The 14,088-nt window shown below is 34.8% G+C and overlaps 2 protein-coding genes across 3 annotated transcripts in view; both read right to left on the bottom strand.

Annotated features, from left to right (window-relative positions):
- Nucleotides 1-14,088, bottom strand: part of LOC136986869 (poly [ADP-ribose] polymerase 2-like) — a 92,094-nt gene that overhangs the window by 20,807 nt on the left and 57,199 nt on the right. The window contains exons 1-2 of one of the 2 annotated variants that reach the window (XM_067284496.1): nt 10,142-11,253; nt 8,768-8,801 (exon numbers count right to left, since the gene is read on the bottom strand). In XM_067284496.1, the coding sequence (XP_067140597.1) occupies nt 8,768-8,801; nt 10,142-10,930 (823 nt within the window). In that variant the 5' untranslated portion in view covers nt 10,931-11,253. Of the gene's footprint in view, nt 1-8,767; nt 8,802-10,141; nt 11,254-14,088 lie in introns of those variants that run through there. The other variant, XM_067284495.1, reaches the window with a different exon arrangement.
- Nucleotides 4,824-6,163, bottom strand: LOC136986870 (myb/SANT-like DNA-binding domain-containing protein 1). The gene is made up of 3 exons (XM_067284498.1): nt 5,753-6,163; nt 5,354-5,523; nt 4,824-5,122 (listed from the first exon to the last, which is right to left on the bottom strand). The coding sequence occupies exons 1-3, from the start codon at nt 5,998-6,000 to the stop codon at nt 4,851-4,853; spliced, it is 690 nt and encodes a 229-aa protein (XP_067140599.1). The 5' UTR covers nt 6,001-6,163; the 3' UTR covers nt 4,824-4,850.

Raw genomic sequence — 14,088 nt, 5'->3', positions numbered from 1 at the left:
TAGCGTCCACGTTTCTACTCCGTAAAAAAAAACCGACATCACGTAGCACCTTAACGTTCTAAATTAAAATCTTTGCATTTGAAAGTTTCTGCATTCCGACGAAAGTACTTCTCGCATTTTCTATTCTAGATTTAATTTCTTTAGTGCATCTGCCACCTGTACGCTAGTTTCCGAATATTTAACTGACGAAACTCTATCGATCGTTTCTATTCCTTCGGATAACTCGGAATCAATTAAAATGTCGGCTTTCTGTTCCCAGTAAAGATTTATTATAATTTGCAATTCCTTTCTTATTAAGTATATCTATTAATTTATCATGCAGAATTCTATAAAATGCTTTCTCAGTCTATAAAGCAGACGTACGTATCTTTATTAACCTCTAAACTTCTTTCTACCGAAATTCTATAAGCAAAAAGAGCTTCTGTTGTTCCGAGAGATTTTCTAAACACAAACTGTGTGTTTCTTAAATCTTCTTCACATTTTTTATATATTCTTGTATGAATTATTCTTAAGAAAATTTTTAAAACGTGACTCGTTAGGCTTATAGTTCTATAATCGCCACATTCTTTTCCATTATCTTTTTTAGGAATTGCTATAAACGTATACATTAATAGGTCTTGAGGAATTACACCACTTCTTTTATCCTCCCTATATCTATATTTCTACTTCTTTTAATACCATTTTTCTTAAACTTGACTCTCGTACGAGCCACTACAAGAATACGATCTGAACAGACATCTGCGCCTGGATAGGTTTTAACTCATGTAATACTATTCCTATATCTTTTTCGAATTAAACTATAATCTATCTGATTCCTCACAATATTATTCTCTTTATCCTGAAGTGATCTCCGTGTATACACTTTTCTATTTGGCAATTTATATAACTACTTATAACTAATTCTTCTTGGCAGAATTGTAATAATCTATCTCCCCTGTTGTTATGGGTTCCCAATCCAAAACTTCCTACTAGATCAACTTTTCCTTTCCCAATTTTTGCATTAAAATCTCCCATAATAACTATGTACAGTGGTGCCTCATATAACGTACTTAATCCGTTCCAGGTGCACGTCCGTTAAGTGAAACGTCCGTTATACGAAACGCATTTTTCCATAGAAATACATGTTAAAACATCTAATTCGTTCCGCAGCATAAAATAACCGTACTGTATCATAAAAAAAATGAACATGGGGTGCGTTCTTTTATTTCTCCGCGTAACTCTGTGCGAACGACATCATTTAAAAATTCCTGCGGAACGTGTTCCTAAATTGCGGTGGGAGTGCGTGCCGTCGAACGGCAAAAACGGCTGCTTGTAGCAGTAGTTTACGGTGGAAAGCAACATGGCGTCCTCCATGGCTCAGATAGTTTCGTTTCCGGGTCCATTATGTGGTTTTATGAATGAAAATTTAGAAATTGTGAAAGTGCGAGTTAGCGCACGCGGTGATGTAAGTGTCTTTACAAATTTTTTTTCGAGGCTATTTTGAATGCTCTTTCAACAAATAATCCATTTTATGATTAAATTTTACAATTGGGACCCTTCTTTTGCCTTTAAAAGCTCATATTTTAGAATTATAGATTCCTCCATCACGATACTATCGATAGTGCGGGCGCTGCCATTTTTCTTTCTTTCACCGTCGTTCCTAAATGCCTACAAACAGCAGCACACTCCCGTAGTAGCGGAGACGCAGAGCGACCGCTATTAAAGAACGCACCCATGGAGCAGTCGCCAATTATGCCGGAAAGTTCGTTGTTCGCAGTCAGTCCATTGCTCGAGTCACGTAACGGCCAAACAGAAAGTCCGTTGTTCACAGCGTCCGTTATTCGAGGCATACGTTATACGAGGCACCACTGTATATATTTTAAAACTTTGTTTATATGTTGATAAAAGTCTTCTATAATACTGTCATCATTTTCTGCAGTTGGCGCATATACCCAAATTATATTCAAGATTCCTAGATTTGTTTTTATTTTTACTAAAATTACTCATTTAGAATGTGGTAAGAAGAATAAAGCTGCCTCACTCGTACTTTCGTTACATAAAAACACCTACTCCGTGGTTACGATTTATCAAATTTTTCTCTGAATAATAAAAATTTCCATTGTGTGGCATTTTCTTACCCCTAGGACAAGAGATTGCCCTTCTTCATCACAATAACGAAGTTGGAATTTTATCCCGACTTCTACTCGATCCCCTCCTATGTTAGACGTCTTACCAACATTGCCCGCCCTTCACCGGAGACTATGTCCCACACTAGGAAAGATTTTCCCATCTGCAAATATGAGACAATAAGGCATTTTTCAAATTCTCAGGTACTTTTGAGGGGCCATTTACCTATAATATACCAATTAGAGCTCAACGAGCGTGCAAACGAGGATTTTATTGAACAGTGAATGAAAGGTCTCCCATAGACTTAATGTAGAAAAGAGGAGTTTTGTGGGTAAATTTTAAAATATGGGGTGGTAAGAAACATCTTATTTGTTGAAACAGACTCATACCCTATTCACACTGTACATTTTAAGCGGGATTAAGATTTAAATAGAATTAAATTAAGCCGCATTGCCGAAAACAAGTTTAACTACTCGTTCACACTAGGTAATTAAAACGAATTATTCGCTTATCTCTCAAGTGGGTACACTGAATATTACATTTTAAATAAAATCAAACTTTTGCTTATTTTAAATACATAAGACATTAGTTAGGAATTATTAACATTTATTATCAGTATGTCATTATCGTTGTCGTCGGCAATGCAGTTCTCTCAACGTTATCACTTTAGTGACAGAGCTGTGATAAGAATGGATTTTTGACAAAAAGTCATATTATTATTATTATTATTTAAACTTCTTGTACTGAAGCAGCGTATACACACTAACAGAGAAGAGTATCGTTTGACGCGAACAAAAGCATTGAAATGGCGACGACGAGCAAAAGAAAAGGCGCGTGTTGTGGCCACGATTTGTTCTACGCTTCCTGGTGATCGAATTTGGAAGATCCCAAGAAATCAGAAATGGTGGGAAGTGTGTGTTCCTGCAATGAATGAAGTAAGTTGGCGTGAAAACTTTAGAGTTTCTAGAGAAACGTTTAATTTCTTATGTGCTGCATTACCTGAAATGAAAAGAAATAATACTCACTTGAGACGATGTATTTCTACAGATAAAAGAGTAGCAATTGCTCTATATACATTGGCATCATCGTCCGAATATAGGACTATTTCAATCTGTTTGGAGTGGGAAAATCCACCGTTTGTAAAATTGTTATCGACTTCTGTAATGCAGTTATAAATAATTTAATGTCTACCACTATCCAGTTTCCACAGACTAGAAATGAAATTGACTTAAAAATTCGTGATTTTTACGAGATTTGGAATTTTCCACAATGCTTTGGATCAATTGATGGAACACACATTCCTATTTCACCACCAAAAAAAGATTGCATTGACTATTACGACTATAAAGGATGGTATTCTGTAGTCCTCCTTGCTGTTGCAGATGCCAAATATATGTTTACACATATAAATGCAAGCCCGCCGTAGGCGGGCGTGCAAGGCGTGCACTGCACGCGGGCACTCAAACAGCTAGCGGCACTGCTGTATAAATGTAGGATTTCCTGGAAGGAATAATGATGCACGTATTTAAAAAAATTCTCTCTCTCTTTTAACGTGCCTACAAAATATAAACTCCTTAGAATTAGGGGAAAGAATTGGTGGAGAAGTCGTGCCACCTTTAATTATTGGTGACTCTGCTTTTCCTTTACAGCCACACTTTAATGAAACCATTTCCAAGTAAAACAGAGGATGAAATAGAAAAAACATTCAATTTTAGATTATCTAGAGCTCGACGAGTAGTGGAAAATGCATTTGGAAGATTGAAAAAGCAAGATTTCGAAGACTTTCTAAACGAACGGATAATAGGATTGATACATCAAAACTTGTTGTATATTACATAATGTGTGTGAGAAGAGAAATGATCCAGTAGAGAAAACATGGCTTGATGAAATAAATCAGTCTGATAGTTCATCAGAGAGAATTTGTGTTATAGGGATAAACAACACCAAAGCTATTTCAATTAGAAATGCTATTGCAAGAAGTTTTAGGGCCTCTCAATCAACTTTAAGGATGAAAAGCAACTTTCGAGGGTGTGGCAAGCGATGTACGACCCGGCGTTATAGTCGCCGACGCATACGCAGTGTTGCTCGTTTATAGTACACATCTGTAGCGGGGAATGGAATGCATCTGTAACGGGAGTTTAGAATGAAGGGTCACTCTCTCGAATCCCACCCGAAGAAAAACCTAAGGAACCGAAAACATTTGTGGTTAACTATACTCTGTGAAGCTGTTTAAGGTTACTGGAATAGATAAAGATTAAGATTATAAGGATTTTAAATTAAGTTCTCAAAACAAGATTTATTACAGGACAATACTCAGAAGTTCACTAGAATATAGTTGTACTTTAAATTTTGGCATTATTTAATATTATCCGTTTGTTCTAAAATCATTAATAAAAATTAATTTTTATATGAATAGTTTTCGTAACTTGAGTGTTAAATGAAACTCCTTGTAACTGCAAATTCTTTTTAAACATGCTCTTGAAAATCAGGAGACTGTTATAAAATTTATATACTCAAACATTAAGCTGAAATAAATCATTTGTAAAGTCAGGAAAATAAATATTTATATAGTTAACAAAATTATTGTGTTTACTTTTAATTTCATTAATTATTATTCATAGATTTTAATACAGATTCAAGTTTTAATGCCTTTATAACCGCAGTCCTCCCGCAATTGTCAAAGATGCATTTTCAATTGAGGAAAATAAACGATCGTATACAATAAAAATGATTTTTATTTCAAATCAATTAGACATTTTTATTACAGATAATAATTCCTTTCGCAATTCTACACTTTCTCTTTGTAGTTGTAGTCCTTCCTCTGCAATTTTTATGGATTTCCTTTCCAATTCTTCGGAAACGGCATTACTTCTTTTAATTTCGCTTATTAATTCGTTTATTTGCCGTTCCAATGGCCGTTTCTTTCTCTTCGACGCCCTCGTCACCCTTATTTTGGGCTCGAGCGGTACCGGTACCGGTACATCTTCTATTAAATCGTCGGAATTTTTATTGTTCTCTAAAAGATACGAGCACGATTATTTAACAATATACACTATTTTATTTAAATACACGTAATAAAGGATGTAAATTATACGAAAACATTAATTTATTAGAGTAAATGACGATTACGTGTTTAGTAACAACCACAAGAAAAATCACCAGGACTTAAATGCTTAAGTTATAATAATACTTTTGATGGTTAAGTAATAGACCTTGATATAATAGGATACATCTAATGATAGTTTACCTATATCCAATTCAGGTGATCGTAAACATTGTATCATCACAGTGCTGCAACTCTCTTCCATTAATGATACATTCTGGGCTGGCCGATGTCCTATAATTGAATTAACTGCCTGGAAATATTGCCAGGTAGATGGGCTGCCTCTCGAATGCCCAATCTTCGTTACTTCTTCTCTAGTTAAAATAAGAAGAAAATTTCATTGTTTCGAGTAGAAAGGTTTAATTTTTTCTTTTAAAATTTTATATTAGTTATTAATTTGATGTTTACATCATTTACGATTATCGTACGAGTAACAAGAAATATAATTTTCGTCACTTACTATCAATGTTTGAAATATAACTTTATTTAAATATTAAATGATAATTAATTTAACGATTGCGTATTTTCACAGTTTTAACTTACCTGTATTTGACAATTAAATTTTTAATTTTTGTCCTTACTCCGGACCACGTCCTGGCACTGGACGTTGGCCTCTGAAGACGAATTTCTGCCACCATTGCTTCGTATATAGTTTTATTCCGTTTCGCTTGACGTAAATCGGCGATCTTTTCCTGCCATATTTCAATTAAAATTGCCATCTCCTCCTCCGACCAATTTTCCGAGCGTTTTTTCTCGCTCTGTTTGAACGTTTGTGCATCTGCTTTTGCCATTATTTTTGAACTTGGGGCGAACCTCGTGGAAAGCTTGAAACGACTTAAGCATCTTTGAAAAAGAGATTTAAGCTAAGCCAGTTGTTGGTAGTTAAACCGGTTTAACGTTAAGTCGGTTCCGTTCGTATTTCATTCCTTAAGCTGGCTTAAAATATACAGTGTGAATAGGGTATTAGTCTATGTAGATAAAAGCCAATCGGTGCTTAAATTGCCACCACCTAATAAATTACGAAAAAAAATTGACACTTACTCCAACTGGAGTACTGCGCAACACTTCAACTAAAACCGGTTTTGCCAATGGTAGTATCCCGCAAAACGTCTGGTTAACATACCGATGATACTAGTCAAAATAGCAGAATTTTCATAAAGGTATTAAGTGCAAATTCGTATATGTATTAACTATGTACCAACAGGAACTATTTCTATTTGTAGTTAAATTTCGAAAAATATTGGTTATTTAACAACTACTTTAGAGTTAGTGACATTCAATTGTGGTATTTTACAGTGACACTTCGGTAAAAGGTTAATAATCTTTGTTAGCACGTGGAAGTGATGCTATTACTGATTGTCACCGGCGAAGAACGATAACTTATTTAATCCTAGTATGAAGTTATAGAGACAAAAACTAGATTACGTGTATTTTTTTGAACACCCGACTGGTTTCGCAAAATGTTGGATTATAAACAGTCGTGTTTTTGAGGCTTTACTGTATGTTTTCTTCTACTTTCCATAATTCGGTTCCCGACAAAAATATTTTACAAATGTCGAAAATGCTCAAAATATTTTTCGTAAATTTAACGCTAACAAACCGAGTGATCGTCTTAACTAAAGGCCTTTGTATTAGTTTACACAAGTGTTTTTCAACTGCCAGTCCTTAATAAACTTTCATTGGTCCAGAGAAAAATGTTTGATCATACTGACACTGACACAGTCGATTACAGGTGACATTTAAATAGCAACTAGATTACTGTACGTACTTTGTTACATACAGCAAATCTATATGAGCATAGTTTATAGTTGCATATAATTACTGGTCCACATAAAATTATCCATAATTTTACCAGCCTGCGGTTAGAAAACGGTCAAAAAACACTGGCGTACGCCATCTTTATTTTGCAAAAGAATACAAGATTCTTTATGTTTTGTTCCGAAAAAGAGGAAGCATTATGAGCAATTCTCTCATTGGCAAGAGAAGAAAATGAAGTAGCCACCCCCCTGCATTCAAGAGAGATTTTACAGAGTTAAAGAAGATTGTGGCAGCTAATGGCATCTTGTATCCCATAACAACATAAATATAAAAGTAGACTATGTTCAAACAGATGTCCCTGTGAGTTTTTACCTCGAATAGCAGGCTGGAAAGCTCAAGAATACTTGGATTTAAAGAAGATACCTTAATGGTCTCCAAGAAAGAGGAAAAAGGTAGATTACAAAAGTTTAGAGATATTCATCCTCATCCCCAAATACTATAGAGATAAGAATGAACTGTGGTTATTCAGCCAAATTAACCACAAATGCACCTTTAACAGTGGAAAGTTTACACAATGCTAATGTTTTCAACCCTTCTTTACTAACATTGACATTCCGATTTCAACTGTCCATGTCCAACGAGTCCTTTAACTGGGTAAAAAATGTCAACATTCTTTAAACATCACCCGCCGTTAAAAGTCTATGGAAATATTAACTTTTATAGGAGATGGCCAAATGGCAATCTACCGCTCTGGAGATCGGGGATCAAATCCAGACGGGTCAAAAAAATTCCGAATATCTTTTTTGGAAGTTCGAATGTGTTGGGCCTCGTCCATTACCATCCATCCACCCCACCGTGACCCCAGCCTAGCCCACAGTGGGCTTGATAAAAAGAGCCTCTTAATGCTCGCAGGCAAAAAGCTATTAAAAAGAACTTTCGCGGGAGCAAGTAGTAAAAAATTTTCACTTTATTTCTTAAATATAATAATACAGTAGAGCGTCGTTTATCCGAATCAATTGGGGATTGGGGTTATACGAATAACTGATTATGAACGAAAATACATATTAACCCATAATAATAATCGTGGCTATTGTATCGTTAAAAATTATTTCTTTATTTTGTACAAACAAAATGAATATATTTAAAAATATAAAAACAAAAAAAATTTATACTTTAGAAGTTAATCTATTATCAAAAACGCTCGATTCGGCCCAACTGGAAAGCTTTCGGTTAACCGACGCTTCGGTTGATCGGCTTTCGGATAAACGACGCTCTACATGCATATGTTAAATTTTAAAAACAACAAACTTTGTATCCAGCAATAAAAATTTTTAACGAACAAAGTTTGCAAGTTAATGCTTATTTTTAAATCCAACACAAGATCTATTCCATGACTGAACCTAAAGATGAGTTATTAGCGAGGTTAAGGCCGAAGTTTTAAACGCGAAAACGTGTATGTCGGACGTTCGGCGACGCTTTCCCGTAAGCCTAGAAGTCTGACAGTGGCATTTGGAGTGTCGAGCGTGATTCCACCGATTTTCCAAATATCACTGTCAAACTTCTAAGCTTACGGGAAAGCGGCACCGAACGTCCGACGTTTATGCTTAAAACATCGGCCTCAACCTCCTATTGAGTGACTAGAAACCGTTTCTGTTTGATTAATTTAATTAATTAAAATAAAACATATTTATTGTAATGATTTTAAGCCGTTTGACACAAACGACAGTAAAATTTGGTTGGTTATAACGTTAACTTTATCAAAGTAATTATTTATTAATATATCAGAAAATAAAAATTTACCTCGCACTTTTCTTTTACCCATGTCTGTTGATACCTAAAAGCATTAAAATAAATCATCAAGCTCTTAAGTTTATTGAATTTAATTAAAATATATTTTATATTAAAAATTATATCATCATCAAAAACTATGTTTTATATAAATAATGTAAATAAATTCATAGTTTATAAACTGTAAACATGTTTATAATTTCACGGAATGATTCGTATATTATGGAATTCTCCCTCCGGTTGAAAAATTTTCGTACTTCTGGGCCACAAAGTATTCAATTTAAAAATATTTTTGTCAATATATTATAGTTAAAAGTTATTGTTTTTGTTATTTTAATTAGCTTTGAATTCGAATGGATCTTCCTCTTTGTGGTACTGGTGTGGCTGCCTGTCTGGGGATCAACACAGTTATAGCTGTAATTAACTAAATTTTAACACAATTTTAATCTATAAGTATATTAAACAACCAAAAGCCCAATATATATAGATACATAGCCAAACGATTGGGCTATAAATCCACTAATTTTGATAATTAATGCTAAAACTGGAAGAAAAGAATTGCCCCGCCCCAGGCCAGTTCTTTTCTTCCAGATGACTCTAAATTATTTAAAATTATGATTTAGCAGATTTATAATCTGTTCACCATAATCACATAAGATATATTATACTATATACCTATATATACAAAAGTCAAAATATATATGTATAGTTAGCAACACGAAAGACTACACTCGGTCGACACTAGCCGTGCCTATTTTAGGGAGACGGAGTGACGGGACAAGACGGTTCTGTCGTAATTCTGTTACACACGCCGTGTACTTAAACCGTACGAGTTTTATCGAATACAATACGACACTTTTATCCGAAAATGGCATTCGCATAAACCAAAGTGAATTTTCTCAACTGGTTTATTTAAACCTCCTTGTCATTGAACTAGCAAAAACCAAATAACCACTGGATTACTTTTCCATTACTATATTTAACTAGCAGATAAGCCTGGTGTCGCTTGGGCAAAAAGTAACGATAATCTAAAAATATGTTCGATTTCCCGCAAAAATGCAAAAAACTGCATCTGTGCCTGTAAATCTTGCACGTCGATTTCTCTTAACACTTCCATTGTTAAGGAATACACTTCTTTCATCCCCAAGTGGTACCCTACTAAAACGCAATTAAAAACAAAAAATTGCATCTAAAAACACGATAATACAAACTTGTAATATAACTCACTTCGGTTAACGTTACCTTAGGTTCCAAGATGGCGGCATTTCCGGTTTGCCATTTTGGATTAGTTTAGAGACTGCGCAGTTAGCGATATTTTGATCAGAGATCACGTGACTCCCAAACTATAATAAACTACTATAGTAAATTAATCAAATCATTACTCACGTTATCGCTTCCTTCTATTTCGATCCTACATTTTTTCCCTAGCTCGTTAGATTCCACTTCACTTGTTGCAGGTCTTTTCTCCCCTGATCTTGTCGTTTCTGCTACACTTGTAGATGGTTTTTCCTTTGTCTCTGTATTCAAATTTGTTGTTGCCTTTTCCTTTTCTGTTTCCGGTGTTTCCTTCTTATTAATATTTGGAAGTGGTGCAGATGGAACAAAATCCGGTTCAAGCCATTTTGGTGTTTTTCCAATCCCTGAATATATCATAGTCAAATGTTTTATAAAAATTTGGAATCTTTCTCCTGGTTTTCTAATAGGCCAATTCATAAACTTTTTATACATAAACAAATACATGTATGAATCAGATATATCGTTTGTGTAATGCTTTGGCGGGTGTTTTTTATTTTTTAAATATCCCCATAACTGTTCGATATTTTGAGTATGGTGGCCCGTTTTCGGATTTACAAAATCTTTTGAATGGTTAACTGTCCTATGTTCATTATTTATTCCTTCGTCTGCGTGATTATATCCCTTCCATCCATCAGTTATTATTATACTTCCAGAATTTACATATTTATCCACTACCCAATTTAGAGCAGTTTCCGATCTTTCGTTAAACTGACAAATAAAGCAATTTTTATCCTCCCTGCATATTCCTCTTACGACCCATTTCGTAGATATACAATCTTTTTCACACTTGCGTTTGCATACTACGGTTTCATCTATTTCAACAGTTTTGTTTGGCCCTCCTATTTTAAAGGATGCCATGTTATTCAATGCTATAAGCATCACTAAACGTATATGACTCGACCAATCGATGCTAGCCTTTCTAGATATCCCCGCCGCGACGGCCGATTTTGCCGCCGTATGTTCGAGACAGAGGTAGTGCCAAATGAACGACAAAATACTTCCCCAAGAAATGCGGCCAAATTTACTCTTAAACGTTCCTTCGTAAGCCGAATACTTAATTCCACATTTACTACATCTAAAAAAACAAGATTTTCTGTCACTTCTAGAATATAATTTACATGTACTTGTACACAATTCACACACTGACTCAATTTGTTGTATTCCTAATTTTACAGCAAATTTAAAGGAATTATCAACAGCATGTTCCAATCCTAATTCCAAATATTCATTTTCCAATAGCTGATAGAAATCACGGGTATTACAACCTGACCAAAATTCGTCTGAATTTAAATCTACAAAACTCATGGTCACAATATAAGAAACACACTAAAAAAAAACTAAAAATATTTATGATGATATCTAAGAAATACTTTTAAATACTACTGTTTAATTGAGAGAGAGTGATTCGTCATTACCGGAAACGCCGCCATCTTGTAACCTCAGGTAACATTAACCAAAAATATTAAACTGACTTGTATAAAGATAATTACCGAAGTATTTTATATTCAATTTCCACAGAAATTAAACGATTGTTCTATTAAAATCGCAAAAAGTCAACTATGGAGTAGAAACACGTGACGAAAGTAAACACTTTTCGCGCCAGCTACAGAAATTATAGTGTTGCCATCTCTCAAAATATTTTAAGCTTTTCTTTCCGTAATTATATCTATTCGGTACACTGAATTTAAAATAATAATAATATTATTATTATGCTTATTTCTAAGTTTTAAAATTATTGTCCGAAAAGAAAATAAATTGATAAAATTAAAAATTCATATTATAATTTTTGTAAAATTACTTGGCGGCTGGATGGCCGAGCGGTCAAGCCGACAGCTTACCGCTCTGGAGGACTCGGATTCGAATCCGGACGGGTAAATAAAAATCCCCAGAAATTTTTCGGGAATGGTCCGTCTAAATATTTCGGGCCCCAAACCTCACCACCGGGCCGCCCCATTGTGGCTCGGCCGACACCATAATGGGTTTGCTAAAGAGGTCCTCTTAGTGTCCACAGAGCGAGAAGAGTTTTAAAAACTCATTTGAAAAATTGGCGAAGATTTTCCTAACGTGGATCTGACAAGTGGAAGAGTGTAGCCAGGAGTATTCCGAGTCGAAACATTACTAAATTCACTTATTTTATTCCCTAGACCAGTGTTTCTCGAACTTTTTGGTCCGCGACCCCCCGTTTTGCACTTAAAAATTTCAAAGGACCCCCGAAAAATGAGTATGTGTAGTAAAGCATCGTGAAGGGAGGAAGTTAATTTAAATTCAAAAGTAGTTAATTTCTTTTGTTAATTAATCTATTCCATGTTAAAATTTCTCTCCATTGCGTGTCGCTTTGCGTTAAATTTTTGTCAATGTTAAGACTAACGAAATTTTTTTTAAAATTATTTCTTTATTTTTCACAAACAAAATAAATATATTGAAAAATATTAAAACAAAAAACATTATATTTCGGAAATTAATCTAGTCTCAAAACGTTCCTATTTAGCACAACACAGTCCTCAGAAAAACAAGCAAAACTTACCACTCACGATGGGAAAAACGTCTCGTTCAAATACTGACGCGTCCTTAAGTACACTCGCATAATCGCGCCTGTGCTGCCAGCTAAAAACGCATATCAACTAAAATAATGCGTGCGTTCTTTTATTCCTCCGCGTAATTCCGCGCGAGCGACATCCGTTTAAAAATTCCTGCGGAACGCGTTTCTAAATTCCGGTGGGAGCGCGCGCGGTTGAACGGCAAAAACGGCCGTTTACGGCAGTAGTTTACGGTGGAAAGCAAAATGGCGTCCTCCATGGCTCAGATAGTTTCGTTTCGTGATCCATTATGTGGTTTTATGAATGAAAATTTAGAAAGACCAACAACTGCCAAATTATCGGGCTAGCAAATGGCTATAGTAATATTAATAATTTAAGTTAATTTGGTACTAGAGTTAGGCGTTAGGCGCCATCTCTTGCTAAATTTAATAATTAGAATTTTAATTAAATAATTTAAATAAATTTAGGCTTAACTGGAAGAAAAGAATCGGCCCGAAGCGGGATTCGGCAGTTGTTGGTCTTTATATATAATGGGTCAGTTGTTGTTTATTTATATGAAAATTTAGAAGTTGTGAAAGCGCGAGTTAGCGCACGCGGTGATGTGTCTTTTTGAATTTTTTTCGTGGCTATTTTGAATGCTCTTTCAACAAATAATCCATTTTATGCTTAAATTTTACAATCGGGACCCTTCTTTTGCCTTTATAAGCTCATATTTTAGAATTATAGATTCCTCCATCATCATACTATCGATAGTGCGGGCGCCGCCATCTTTCTTTCTTTCACAGTCGTTCCTAAATGCCTACAAACAGCAGCGCACTCCCGTAGTAGCGGCGAAGCGGAACGACCACTATTAAAGAACGCACCCAATATCGGAGTATCCCAAGACATAGACAAATATTGCAGAGCCACAGCACTAGCGGAAATTCGAATTTTCCGACTGAAACGCTTTCGGTTGCTCGGTTTTCGGATAACGACGCTCTACTGTATTTCTAACTCGACTAATATATTGCGTATTTTATCAGTTTTGTAGTATTCCAGCACCCGAATCTCTGAAGTGTAAATTATGAATGGATCGAATAAAACGATTCTGTACTACTTGAAGTTTATTAATTGCATATAAGAATGCAATTCCATAAATAATTATTTTTTTTTATCTTATTTTAGACTACATACGTGTGTGATATAATTGCTTCAACTGTGAAATACTGAAAAACCCTTGAAATTTTTTTATTCATTCCAATACAGTATACTTACTTACCCAAGACAGAGCAATATCATCTATCTGCCTGTTCCAACGAGGATTATCACCTATTTTTATTCCTAAATACTTTATAACGTTTAATCTTTCAATATCACCTACACTTATTTCAATTTTAAAGTGATCCAAATTTACTTTTTTTATTTTTATTAGCTAAGAGGAGGAATTTTGCCTTGCTACTGTTAATCTATAGCTTATTCATTTCCATGTAACCATTTAATTTCTTTTAGAAGATTGTTTAG

Source organism: Centruroides vittatus, unplaced genomic scaffold (genome assembly GCF_030686945.1).
Source record: "Centruroides vittatus isolate TY-2023 unplaced genomic scaffold, ASM3068694v2 scaffold_1209, whole genome shotgun sequence".
NCBI classification, from domain to species: Eukaryota; Metazoa; Arthropoda; class Arachnida; order Scorpiones; family Buthidae; genus Centruroides; species Centruroides vittatus.
This window is presented reverse-complemented; position numbering and strand designations above follow the sequence as displayed.

What these genes read in the sequence shown, in the direction of transcription:
- LOC136986870 (XM_067284498.1), bottom strand. Translation starts at nt 6,000, where the DNA reads ATGGCAAAAGCAGATGCACAAACGTTCAAACAGAGCGAGAAAAAACGC. An exon ending in AATTTAATTGTCAAATACAG is followed by an intron (nt 5,524 to 5,752) that starts GTAAGTTAAAAC and finishes TATTTTAACTAG; the next exon opens with AGAAGAAGTAACGAAGATTG. An exon ending in ATCACCTGAATTGGATATAG is followed by an intron (nt 5,123 to 5,353) that starts GTAAACTATCAT and finishes CGTATCTTTTAG; the next exon opens with AGAACAATAAAAATTCCGAC.